Source organism: Sebastes fasciatus, chromosome 18 (genome assembly GCF_043250625.1).
Source record: "Sebastes fasciatus isolate fSebFas1 chromosome 18, fSebFas1.pri, whole genome shotgun sequence".
Classification (NCBI taxonomy): Eukaryota; Metazoa; Chordata; class Actinopteri; order Perciformes; family Sebastidae; genus Sebastes; species Sebastes fasciatus.
This window is the reverse complement of record NC_133812.1, coordinates 9,628,037-9,641,443: the sequence shown is the minus strand read 5'-3', so window position 1 is coordinate 9,641,443 and position 13,407 is coordinate 9,628,037. Positions and strand designations below refer to the sequence as shown.

The 13,407-nt window shown below is 41.6% G+C and overlaps 1 protein-coding gene across 6 annotated transcripts in view; it reads left to right on the top strand.

Annotated features, from left to right (window-relative positions):
• The window catches only part of runx2b (RUNX family transcription factor 2b), a 47,773-nt gene extending 34,366 nt beyond the window's left edge, over positions 1-13,407 (top strand). For 4 of the 6 annotated variants that reach the window (XM_074616163.1, XM_074616164.1, XM_074616165.1 and 1 more), the window contains 3 exons: positions 3,315-3,482; positions 6,686-6,847; positions 10,102-13,407. In XM_074616163.1, the coding sequence (XP_074472264.1) occupies positions 3,315-3,482; positions 6,686-6,847; positions 10,102-10,580 (809 nt within the window). In that variant the 3' untranslated portion in view covers positions 10,581-13,407. The remainder of the gene's footprint in view (positions 1-3,314; positions 3,483-6,685; positions 6,848-10,101) is intronic. The other 2 variants (XM_074616167.1, XM_074616168.1) reach the window with 2 other exon arrangements.

The window sequence follows — 13,407 nt, the reverse complement described above, 5'->3', positions numbered from 1 at the left end:
GTGTGAGCCCGTACTGTACGTGCATGTGCAGACGTGTGCTTGCATACGTCCATTCTTTGCATGTGTGTGTGTTTTCTACGTGTGTTTTTGTGTGCGAGTCGCTCACATCTGGTCTGAATCTGTCCATGTTTCCGGCCGCTGGCTGGGCAGGGAAGTGGCAGGCGCTATCGAAAATCTCCGCTGTTTTCACAGGGATGATGGGAATCTCAGGGACTTTCCCTACGGCAGTGAAATCATCCGCCTTTCCCGCTCCTTTAAATACCCCCGGCTCATTCCTCCGCCCTGCTAGGGTTCCGATAAAACAGCTGAGACGTCTTGTGTTTGGCAACAGTTGTCGTCTAAAAGGTGTAATTAACTCATGAAAAACTGTATTTACTGTCAAGGCAGGCTAAACTAATGGACTTGAGGTCTGGCTGTTTGGAGTGTAAATTGGACCTTAATGTGGTGGTTGACATGCTGCATTCCTATAGGAGGAAAAATACGTTGCTTTCCTTTAAACTGAGTTGCATCCATAGGCAATCTTGACAATATGGGGGTGGAAGCTGAGAGCTACTGAAATTGTGACAACAAGCTTAAGTTACCAGTGACAGAGAGCTTGCTTGTCATGTAGATCAGAATCTTTATCTCCGTAAATATACTTATAAATAATATCTGTTATCTGTATTTTGGGATCTTCCTCACAGATGTCGAAATCCTAAACCCTCTAACTATTTCACCATTCGCTGAGCTCTGTGCTCAGCACTCCTCACTCCTCACAGAGCCCGCGTCTCCTGACTGGTTCAGACCCATCCAGTGCTCTTAATTTACTGGTCATCAGGGTCTCTTCCTCTCCATGTGCCTCCTCCCCCCTCATGTCTGTCCCTCTCTGTCTCCCCTCATCTCCCTCGGTCTCTCCCATTGCTATTTATTCCCATCACTAGGAGACGGGGCTGTGCACAAAGCCCGCACTGTGTCCCGAGGCTTTTTTAGAATAGAAATTCGGTCTGTTGAAAATGGAAACGCTATGATTGACTGGGCACAGCTTGCACAGAGAGATGAGGAATGCCAGCGAGAGGCACAAATTATCCGCGGGAACGATGGAGGAATATTATTAATGAAATATGGCCATGAATTATGTTGTGAAGCAAAAAAAAAACTTCAATAAGCTGAGGTTTTTCAAGTAGCCGATATTAGTCGCGTTCCAAAGCAACTATGTAGAGAAGCGGATGATGAGATTGTTTATTTTGAACTGGATGATGCCAGTCTGGTAACGTCACTGTAATAAAAAATCATGGTCTGACTGTCACTGGCTGCCTTTTCAGTCCCGCCATTCTCAAGTCCAGAATGAATTCATTTTTTGTGACGAGGCTTTATAAAGGCATTTTTGTGGTTGAAATTTTTTTTTTGAACTTGCAGTAGTAGAAACCTGATACACAGAGAGGATGAGGCTTTTTTTATATTATTTTCTTGTCATTTAGTGTTTAGTTTAGAGTTGTCAAAGTTAACACGATAACTCGTTAACGCAAATTTGTTTTAACGCCACAAATTTCTTTTACGCATTAATGCAACTTGCGATTTTTAAGTTGTATTGAGCTCAGTTTTAAATCCATTTGGTACCAACCATGTCATACTAGCTTGTCCCGAAGGAGGTCAAATAACACTCCAAAATTTTGGTGAGGGAAAATTGTCATGGCCATTTTCAAAAAGGTCCGTCCCTTGACCTGAAAATGGGTTCTATGGGTTCCCACGAGTCTCCCCTTTACAGACGTGCCCACTTTATGATAATCACATGCAGTTTTGGGGCAAGTCATAGTCAAGTCAGCACACTGACACACTGACAGCTGTTGTTGTCTGTTGGGCTGCAGTTTGCCATGTTATGATTTGGTCATATTTTTATGCTAAATACAGTGCCTGTGAGGGTTTCTGGACAATATTTGTCATTGTTTTGTGTTGTTGATCGATTTCCATTAATAAATATATACATACATTTGCATAAAGCAAGCATTTTTGTCCACTCCCATGTTGATAAGAGCATTAAATACTTGACAAATCTCCCTTTAAGGTACATTTTGAACAGATAAAAAATGTGCAATTAACTATGGACAACCATGCAATTAATCGCGCTTAAATATTTTAATCGATTTGACAGCCCTAGTTTATTTGATGGTGAAAGTGACATACAATCCTCAGAGGGAGGGAAAGGTGGGGCTGACATGCGACAAAGCTCCTCAGCCCGGGAGTCATTACTACACATGTTAGATTATTAGTCCACAAGGACCCCCGGTGAGGCTAATTTTCTGTGGTCTTTGATCTTAATGGTGATTTTTGTGACGATCTCGTCTCCCTCCACAACACCCACCCAGTCCTGTAGGTAGGTGTAGTGCCAGGCCTTTGTTCCCAGCCCAGGCAGCAGGCAGGTTGGGCAGGATTCTGAAGTAGCTCGTTGTTTCTGCCTGAGTCAACTGGAGCTCTGCCAAGCACAGCAGGAGTTTCTACTCTCCTCTGTTTGATATTTACTTTACCGCCTTTGCAGGAGAACTAGTGCGAGACCAGACAGACCCACTGACACAGACCTGTCAGTGATAAAAAAGGACTGTGTGTGTGCACAAGACTCTCTATCTACCCCACCTTTACTAAACTAAAGTGTACACCTGGGCACCTGGGCCCCTGGGCAGGTTCTGCTGTGGTTCCCACTCCAGGGCCTGCTGGGATAGAGATGGGCTGGAGCGAGTGACACATTGTTTTGTGTTTGTGTTGCATGATTTATGTGTTTGCAATCTGCGCGTACTGTATTGGTATATTGGAGGGGTCTAGAGTTACCAGAGTGATGAGAATAGAATCAGGGATATAAAGGGTGTAAAAGTATTGGCAGAGGAATGCAGGAAAAGATATATATTTGGCATAAGTCGAGACTCCTGTGGGGATAATGGGGCGATGGCGTGAGAGCTAGTGTTTACCTGAGGAAGAAGCCTCAGGTTAAAACCAAACATACATGTGACTTCTCTCTCTCCCCGTCGCTCGTAACTCTCTCTTTTTTCTCTCATGCAAGGCGATACGAGATAATTGCCTGAGTCTTCGTTAATTAGCAGGATGTAGCATCCCATTCCCGAGAGCCTCTCTTTACCATCTCTTTATTTAGGAGCGCAAACTGTGTTTACTAAGTTAGGCATGGCACACAGCAGAACTGAGTCATTAAAATGTATATTATGGAGAATAATTGACAAACTGCATGCCAGGAGAACAAACAAACACACTGACATGCAACATTACAGCAGTAATAAACACTATTATCAAATAAATTACCACTAAAACGCGTGTTTTTTGTGTGTCCACAGGACATCGCCAGAAACTTGAGGACCCTCCCAAGACCGGTCTCTTCTCAGACCGCCTTAGTGAGCTCGAGAGAATGAGGGTGAGGGTGGCCATTCCTACTCAAGGCCCCCGGCCACCTCTCAACGCAGGGCCCAACTCCTTCAACCCGCAGGGACAGACGCAAATAGCTGGTGAGCGCCTGATTCTCAACTTTTATCTCCGTGCCAGAAAATATCAGGTTTAATTAAGCACCATTACAGTAAGCGTCCGCCCTCGTGAAGTGTCGTAGAGCAGGATCTTACTGTGCTGTAGATGATCTTGACCTCTGACCCCCCCTGTGAAAAGATCCTCTGGGATTCTCAGGGGTCGACAAGTCTTGTATTGTTAAAATAAGATTAAAATACAAAATGTTTTTTACCGCACAGTCTTTGCAGTTTTAGCATCAGGAGTTTATTTCAAAGCGTGTGTCATCTATCAGAGGTGTCATACCATAAAATGATACCAACACCTTATTTCCCTGTACTGAACAATGAAACCTGTTTTAACCAGAATGAGAATAATTTTAGGGCTTTACCTGTTGGGTTATCATGTTTCTTTTGATGTATGAAATTATGTTTTAATGGCCTGCTTCCAATGAAACAAGACATTTAATTAAGGCTGGGCGATGATTCAACGTATCCACTTTCGGCATTTTTGTGTTATAATACGATCAAAAATCAGTTGGCGAAAAAAAACAAGAAAATTATAATTCAAAAGAACAACATGAGTCATTACAATTTTAGTTTTACATATGTTAAGATTTTTATCTGATGTTATACACAACAGTGGAACACACTTTATTGCTTTGAAGAACAATTTGATTTATTTTTTTTAATCGCATATTTTTTATCTGTTCAAAATGTACCTTAAAGGGAGATGTGTCAAGTATTTAATACTCGTATCAACATGGGAGTGTGCAAATATGCTTATTTTATGCAAATGTGTGTATATATTTATTATTGGAAATCAATTAAAAACACAAAACAATGACAAATATTGTCCAGAAACCCTCACAGGTACTGCATTTAGCATAAAAAATAGGCTTGAATCATAACATGGCAAACTCATTCACATTTCCAATCACATATCTTGAGGTCAGAGGTCAAGGGACTCCTTTGAAAATGGCCATGGCAGTTTTTCCTCGCCCAAATTTAGCGTAAGCAAGTTGCGTTAATGCGTCTAAGAGACTAGTGGCATTAAAACAAATTTGCGTTAACGCGTTATTATCGCATTAACTTTGACAGCCCTAATTATTTAATATGTAATTATGCATTTGCCATATTGAGTTTTTTATTAATATCAGAAAGTTTTCTTAATAATATTGATTTCAGTCAGATTGTCCAGCATTACATTTTATGTTTGTATTCAAGGATATGATGTGAGGATTTATGTGTTTTTCACATCGTATTTTACACCCAAGAAAATCAAAATAAGTAGGAATATTTACAATATGCACCACACATTTTCTGAACAATGTCACTAAATAAGCAGAGTATCAAACTAAGCAACATTTACTGTATGTAAGGTGATATATCAAACCCCAACTGGAGCCATGGTCACATCATGGACCACAGAAGGCCCAGTGCAGTATGTTCCATTGCCTCCGAGATCGTCTGTCTTTCTCTTCTCCGTCACTCTTATCAATCTACTTCCTAGAAGGTAACACCATCTCTCACGGTTGGGGGATGGCTGCTACCTGATCACACCTCTGGAGGCTCGTCACAGGTCGTCATTTAGCTCTTAGTTACTGTCTGGCAGGGCCTTGTAGTGTTACTTAGTGGATCATTTTTAGGGATGGTTAAACAGCGTAGCAGAGTGGCGGCGAGTGGAGGGTATTATACACTGGATTGGACATTAATTGATGTGAGCAAACTGCTTCTCAAGTGTAAATATTCTGAGGTGAAGCTTGAATTTGATATCCGAGTGCAGCTTTGATTAGCAGTGGTTCCCAACCTTTGCTGTCTGACGTACTCCTACGGCCCTGTCGCATGAACCCAAATACCCCTTCTACTGATTTTAAACTGGATGTTATTTAACAGTATTCATTATATTAAAGTAGATATTAATGTTTTCGTACAACTATTAATGAGGTCGGTTTGGTCACGTTTGCATTAATACGTATCACTTGGAGTGGCTGCTGGACGTTCAACCATTATCCATTACTTTTATCTAACTTTTTAAACCATTTCTCAGTTACTTTTAACTAACTTTTTTTCACCATTTTCCGTTACTTTTAACTAACTTTTTTAATCATTTCTACGTTATCTTTAGCTATCTTTTTAAAACCAATTCTCCATTACTTTTATCTAACTTTTTAACCATTTCTCAAGTATTTTTAGCTAACAATTTCAACTTTTTACCCAATAGTTCTTTTATTTAACTATTTCAAATGTTTCTCCATTAATTTATCTATGTAGTTCAACCATTTCTTCCTTACTTTTAACTTAAGTTTTTTAACCATTTCTCCATTACTTTTAACTAAGAATTTCAGCTGTTTATCCATTAGCACTTTTAACTAAATAATTCAAATGTTTCTCCATTAATTTATTTATCTAGTTCAACCATTTCTCCATTACTTTTAACTGACTTTTTCAACTGTTTATTTTATTATTTTTAGCTATCTATTTCAACCTTTTATCCTGTTTTGATATCTCTGCTTGCTTGCTCACTACTTTTCATGCACCCTCGATCGCAACAGATAGCGTTCAGGAATTATAAACTAATTCAATACGTTTACATTTTTTCAGTTCAGCAAATCTACAATCTCCCAATCTCTACAATGTCCCTGGTTGGGAATCGCTGAATTAGAGATTGTAAATCATCACACATTTGTTGACAAACATCACCAAAACACATAACAATAATTCGCTTACAATGCAGTATCAACCAACTTTAAGGCTCTACAATCGTGTTGCAACACAGACGCACACAATAGAGTGTGTGGCGGTTATTTTCTTGGTTGTCTGCTGGTGTGTTTACACCCTGGTTGTGTGCCAGCAAGGCTCTTTCTGTGCCTCAGCTGCAAGCACAATGTTTTATAAGGCAAACAGGAAGATCTTCTCTTCGAAGGTAAACATTAGATGTGTCATTATGGAGGATGTTACATAACGCGTCCAACTGATACTTACCTCTAAGCCTAAGCACAGAGAAACAGAGACGCTAATAATGTCTGCAGTTGTTGTGAATGTTATTGTCAATTTGGTACCCAAACAAAAAAAGAACATTTGAAACCAGCCGATGGGCCACTGCTAATTATCCTTTCTTTCTTTTCTGTCTGTTTTTGCTCTTTGTATGTCTTTCTGGGCTGTTTTTCTCCTTCCTCCTCTCCTTCCCTCGCTTTCCTTCTCCCCATCAGACCCTCGTCAGTCCCAGTCCTCTCCTCCCTGGTCGTATGAACAGACGTACCCGTCCTACCTGAGTCCCATGGCGTCCCCCTCAGTCCACTCCACCACCCCCCTCTCCTCCAGCCGAGGCACGGGCCTGCCTGCCATCAGTGACGTGCCTAGACGATTGCCAGGTAGAACCACTACTCTCCTTGTCCCGTCAGAACGGCCTAAACTGCCACAAATAATCCAGATAATAGATTTTCTTATGCGATAGACAGAAGGGAAAGGGGAGAGAAAAAAGACAAGACGCGCATACACACAAGCTCAACACTCAAAAGCAGAAACATAAACAAGAGACGACAAAAAACATCTATGTGCCACTATTTACCAGAGACTTATACAGCACAGCGAGCTGCTATTGGCTCGTTCTCGAATGAGAGGAACGAGGCATGTAGTCAGAGTCCGACTGTCTCTCCAGAGAGCGGTTTGGATGGCGTGGATGACAGTGGAGGGAAAAAAACGATTGTTTCCGTTTTCTTCCTCGCTCCAAGCCTTTGATCCCAGAGGAGTATGGGTAATAACAGGCCCGGGGATAATAACAGGCTCGTGACTGACAAATAAAGTGTCTTTATAGCAATACGCTACTCTCACAAGGCATTCTGGGTAATTGCCTTAGCTAGTCTGTTTGCTGTAACGGCGGCATCTGTGTTCCAATTTGTCTCTGTTTTTCCCCCATTGTGAAAGCTCCTTTAAACTCCCAACATGCCGCCAGACAAGTTTCTCCCCCGTACACCTGTTTGACTCACTGCCATGTGAGCTTTTTTCCCTACTTTTTTCCCTCTGTGTTTTCCTGTACTACACCCTCCTGTGTGTGTGTGTGCGTGTGTGTGTGTGTGCCCCGAGCGAGGGTGAGTGATTACGCGACGCAGCCGTGTGACTCTGCATTAGAAAGGGTTTAAAATCCAGCCAGCTGCCTTGTCAGCTTTGATTAGTTCGGTCTTTCCTTTCAGCTTTCATCTCAACGACGGTCAGGCTTTGTTCTCAAAGTGACACACACGGTGCACACGCGCGAGCACGCGCACAAAAAAACACACAGGCACTCACCTCGCCTTGCCTCCCGCCTTCGCCCGCTTGCACACCTCGAGCACTTAATGCTTTCTAAGTGATGTGACTAAGGCTCTCAGATCTCTGGAGATCATGTTGACACCTCGCCAGGCTGCTCCGTAACAGTATCCAGCCACAGAACATACCGACAAGTACGAGCAGAAGCTGATATGGATGCTCCAGTGCAAAAACTCTGCACCGCCCCTCTCCGCGCACACACACACCTTCACGCAATCCAGCTCATGTGTTGAAATGTTGTGGTTTGCTAAGAAGCAAAGTTCATCAGTCAAGTAAAAACACCTAATTCGGAAGTGATGCTCTAGAGTTTGCGAAAAACCCTTCCAAATATTTAGACATTGTTCCACTCTGGTTTCATTTAAACTAATAAAGTTCGATCTGGCTCCTCATCACAGGGCTCCTTTGAGAAACTAAAATAGGTCCAAATGTTAAAAGCAGGAGTCAGGAGTTTATTGAACAGCGCCGGTCACGTCTGAGATCACACTGCTCCTCTACAGCGGAGACAATCACCTACTATTTTCTATTAGAATCAAACGGATCTGGTGGAAAGAGGAAGTTTAAAGGCCTTAATTGGCAGCATATGCTATCTGACGCTAGCGACAAACCCGGCTTCGCAATTCCTCCCTGCACATAAACACTGCGTCCCCCCCCCCCACCCTCCTCTTTCCCGCCACCCCCTGTCCTCTCGCAGCAGACATGGTGACACGGAAGACGCCTGGTGATTTATGATAAGAGCGCCATGGCTGGACTAAACCACTGAGAGTGAGACGGGGAGGGAGCGCGAGAGGGGGAGGACCTCCTATTCTCCTTAAACTCTGCGCCCAGCGCGAAGCTCGCCGCAGCCAGTTAGTGGTTTTTGGGTATTTTTTAAGGGATGAAGCGAAGAGAGGAACGAAGGGTGAGATGGAGCGGCTCCTTCTCGGCTCGCTCTCTCTCCCGCTCGTGCACGCGTGCACACGGACACACACGTACACACACACGCTGGAGCCGATGGGAGGCGAGGAGAGGAGCCACATCAGAGCTCAGCCCTGCCTCATTATGGATCTCATGGAAACTGTTTCTGCTCAAAGTGTTTCCACATGTGCAGCTCCTGATTCATCCCAACTGCTTTTTTATGTGCATACAGTATTCACACACACACACACACACACACCCCTCTCACACACACCCACCCACCGTTTGCACACACACATTTGCATGCATAAACAGTTTTACAGATAGAAATGCGCCAACACACACACACAGAAACATAAATATGCAGAGGCGTAAACATGTTAAGGCATATGCATGCGTGGGACTGATGTGTTTGTTAACTTTATCAAAACTCAAAGAGTTGAAAAAACATCAGCGGAGTGGATGAATATAACAATATTTATAGATGAATGAACTGTGCCCACAAAATCCATTAGCCAAAGTCTTTTCTGAATTAGTTAATACACATATCTGGCTCGAAATATTTGATCGCATACAATTCCGTTTACTACTGTCTCATTTCTCAAGGGACTGATTTGTTAAATTCAATTACTCAACAAGACAAAGTACTAAATAGTTTAAGATTCCAAAGCCACATTTCAAACTGACAAATTGGTAAGAAGAAGTGTACTTATTAGGGTTGTCAATCGATTAAAATACCGCATGATTGTCCATAGTTAATCATAATTAAATCGCAAATAAATCACACATTTTTTATCCGTTCAAAATGTACCTTAAATGGAGATTTGTCAGGTATTTAATACTCTTATCAACATGAGAGTGGACAAATATGCTTGCTTTATGCAAATGTTGTTTATATTTATCATTTGAAATCAATTAACAACACAAAATCCTCACAGGTACTGCATTTAGCAGAAAACAAAAATAAGGCTCAAATCATAACATGGCAAACTGCAGCCCAACAGGCAACAACAGCTGTCAGTGTGTCAGTGTGCTGACTTGACTATGACTTGCCCCAAACTGCATGTGATTATCATAAAGTGGGCCTGTCTGTAAAGGGGAGACTCGTGGGTATGCCAATTTTTCCTCGCCAAAATTCTGCGTTTTGGAGCTTTATTTTACCTCCTTTTTGAAAAGCTAGCATAACATGGTGGGTACCAATGGATTCTTTAGTTTTTTCTAGTTTAATATGATACCAGTGTCTCCACTCTAGCTTTAAAACTGAGCCCAGTACAATCTAAAGATTGCAAGTTGTGTTAAAGAAATTGGCGTTAAAACGAATTTGCATTATTATCCTGTTAACTCTGACAGTCCTAGTAATTATTTCTGTTTTCATGATATCTGCTGCTCTGAGAATCCTAAAGAAATTATTGTTTTTCTGTGTCAATAGGTTCCTCTGACCTGAGCCCATTCCCTGGTCAGTTCGAGCGCCAGTTCCCGGGCCTCTCCTCCCTCACAGAGAGCCGTTTCTCCAGTCCTCGGATGCACTACCCGGCCACCTTCACCTACACCCCGCCCGTCACCTCGGCCATGTCGCTGGGCAGCGCCCACTACCACTCCTACCTTCCCCCTCCGTACCCGGGCTCCACCCAGAGCCAGAGCGGACCCTTCCAGACCAGCAGCACGCCCTATCTCTACTACGGCGCCTCGTCCGGCTCGTACCAGTTCTCCATGCTCCCCGGCGGGGATCGCTCGCCCTCCCGGATGATCCCGCCTTGCACTAGCGCCTCCACGGGCACCTCCCTGGTGAACCCCAACCTGCCCAGCCAGACGGAGGGAGGGGTGGACGGCGACGGGAGCCACAGTAACTCCCCGACTGTCCTCAACCCCGGAGGCCGCATGGATGAAGCAGTCTGGAGGCCATATTGAAGAAAACCAACGGGGGGCGGAGATTAGAAGTCAACTGATGTCATGGTTTGAAAGCACAAAACCTTTTTTTTTTTATTGAAAAGGGGATTTTTGAGCTCTCATCAGCTATCTCTACCTTTTCCTTGGAAATTAAGGTTGAGATAAAAAAAAAAAAAAGACCAGACTTGTATGGACTTGTCTTCCTGGAATGTGTTTTGACCAAGGCACTACAAAGGGAGTCATTCTCACAGCAATAATGAGAGAGACAATTTTGGTTTACTCGGCCCAAGTGGATGAGACATTATTTCAGTTTTATTATAATCCACAAGCTAAGGGATGCTTCAATATTTGTAAAAGACTGCCTCTTTTGTATAGTGTTTGTATTTCAATAAGGCTTTTTGCAGAGCATGTTTTTGTACTACGACAATATCAAGATGCAAGTTAGGCACTGAGTAGCAAGTGATGAGCGTAACGCGTATGTTACCTTAAGTGGTATGGACAGTAAATTTGCTTTAAACCAATTAATTTAACTTGTATATTGTGGGTGAAACGTTGATGTAGATTGAGGCGTTTTTCTTAGTTTTAACTTATAAAGCCATAAATTATGTATTGTATTTGAAACTTGAGTCAAAGAAGTGTAATCTGAATATTTTTGATGCATCTATATGACTAAGTTAAAATGTTTTTTTGGATAGGTAATTTAAAAGAGTGAGAGGTTTAATTTCTTTTTTTTTTTTTTTCTCGTAGTACCCAAAGATTTAAATCGTTTCGAATATGAAATGTAATTTCCAAAGAGTATTGCAACATGTTTCTTCTGGTGTAACTTTCAGTTTAACTGCTCCACACATTAAGAGGCCGACATCCTCGCTAGGCGTTGACACACATTTGGCTCGGAATGAAACCTTTGGTATTTATTGAGCAAGAACTGGTATTGTGCCTCTTGGCAAAATACCACGAAAGAGAGCTTCAATGGGGGAAAAATAATTATCCATTGGGGAAAAGTCTGCTTGATTTTCTACAGTTTGTCTCATGTGACATGCACACAGATACATATGTATTTTACTGTCCAAATATGAAAATGGTACATTTACACACAAACTGACATGTAGCCCAAAGATTATTCTGGCGTTGCCACGCCTAGTGGCGCTCTCCAAAGCAGCAGGTCAGAGTTTAAGGTTCGGTTATTTTACGATACATATGAACTCCTCAGGACTGGAATAATCCCTGCAAGTCCAACACATACATACAACGGTACATCTTTTTTCATATCCAGTCTGGCTGAATCCTCTGTCAAGATTATAGGGAAAACATGCCAATATCATGTGCAAAAGATAGCTTTGAAAAAGTTTGTCTTAGTGTGTGACACACACGGGTACTTTTTTGTTTGCTTTTTTCCTCTCTTTCAGTCTCTGAGACTGAAATGAAATATCACAGTTCAAGACAAAAGAGGCTGTGACATTCCTTCATTTATTTATTTCCCTTTTTTTTCTGCTTTTGTTAACACGGTTTACCTAATAGATTTCCTCACTTACCAGTGTCCCAATCTAAAATCATTCAGTGGCACCAGTATGAAGGGAGGTCTGATATTTTCCAATTTGAAATTACTATGTGAGATTTTTGATTTTTTTTTTTTCAAGTGTTGGAGTTAAAGGAAAAAAGTGCAAAAAGCGAGGTGATTGGATGCAGCTGCTGGCAGCAAACTGGTAACCAAAAAATATGGGAGACTTGTGTATGTTTGTTTCATAAAGCACTTATTTCTTGTTTTATTTCTGGCGGCACTTGCGGCAGGCTGCCAGCAGGGCTCGTGGTTTTGGTCCTCAGTGCAGATATAACGCCACTGGAATCACACACACACACACACACACACATATACACACTCCGAATGGATAACACTTGGCCAAACAAGCCATTTACATTGGAGTTGAATCTGATCTCACAAGGCATTTGGTATTTGTTTGAAAAAAAAATCATTTTTTTCTTGCTTTCATACAATATGATATTCAGCGCATGTAGGTAATATAATAACTCAATTTGAAAAAGCTGAGAAAAACATGGCCCTGTCCAAGGATCAGACTTCAAGCCTTTCATTGAAGGTTTGCACGCAGTGCCTCTTTTCCAGTCTCTGCAGAGGATGTTCTGAACTCACTTAATGGAATTGAACATGTCACACTACATTTCCCCGACTGCTTCAGCCCAAACGAAAAGTCTTTTTGCTGTTCCAGTGTAACATAAGAAAGCAAATAAAAACCTTTTAGATTGTTGTGATTTTATAGCTTTTTTCCCCCCAATACAAATTTATTCAATGTCTCCATAGTAACTATGCACATCTGTTGAAATTTATTTAATCTGCTTCTTCTTTCTTTCCAAACTTTGAACAGGAAATGGTCTTTTGAAAACTGTTTACACATCAACGCAGCACTGACATCCCATTTTGTCCTCATCTGCTTTTGTTTGTGTTGTGTTTTTTTTTCTTCCTCTTCTTAAAAAAACAAGGTTTTTTTTTTTCCTTTGGTTAAATGTTGCGTACAAACTGTCATCAGAAACCTTGTATTATTTAATGATCAACATGTATGATATCCAGGAACCATACCGTACCCTGCTCTTATGTAAAGTTTACTTGTTATGTCTATTGTTATGCTTCTTCTCTCATGAACACTTGTCAGGAAACTGAGACTAATGGACACTCTGTTAGATTTTTGCTGGTACGTTTCATAAAGATCATCAAGTGATTTTTTTTTTTTTTTTTTTTTTTTTAAGGGACAAACAGACCTGACAACAGTGAGTGAAATTGGCATTGTGATTGTACATTTGTTTATTTTAAGAATAAAATAGGAATTTTGTAACTTAA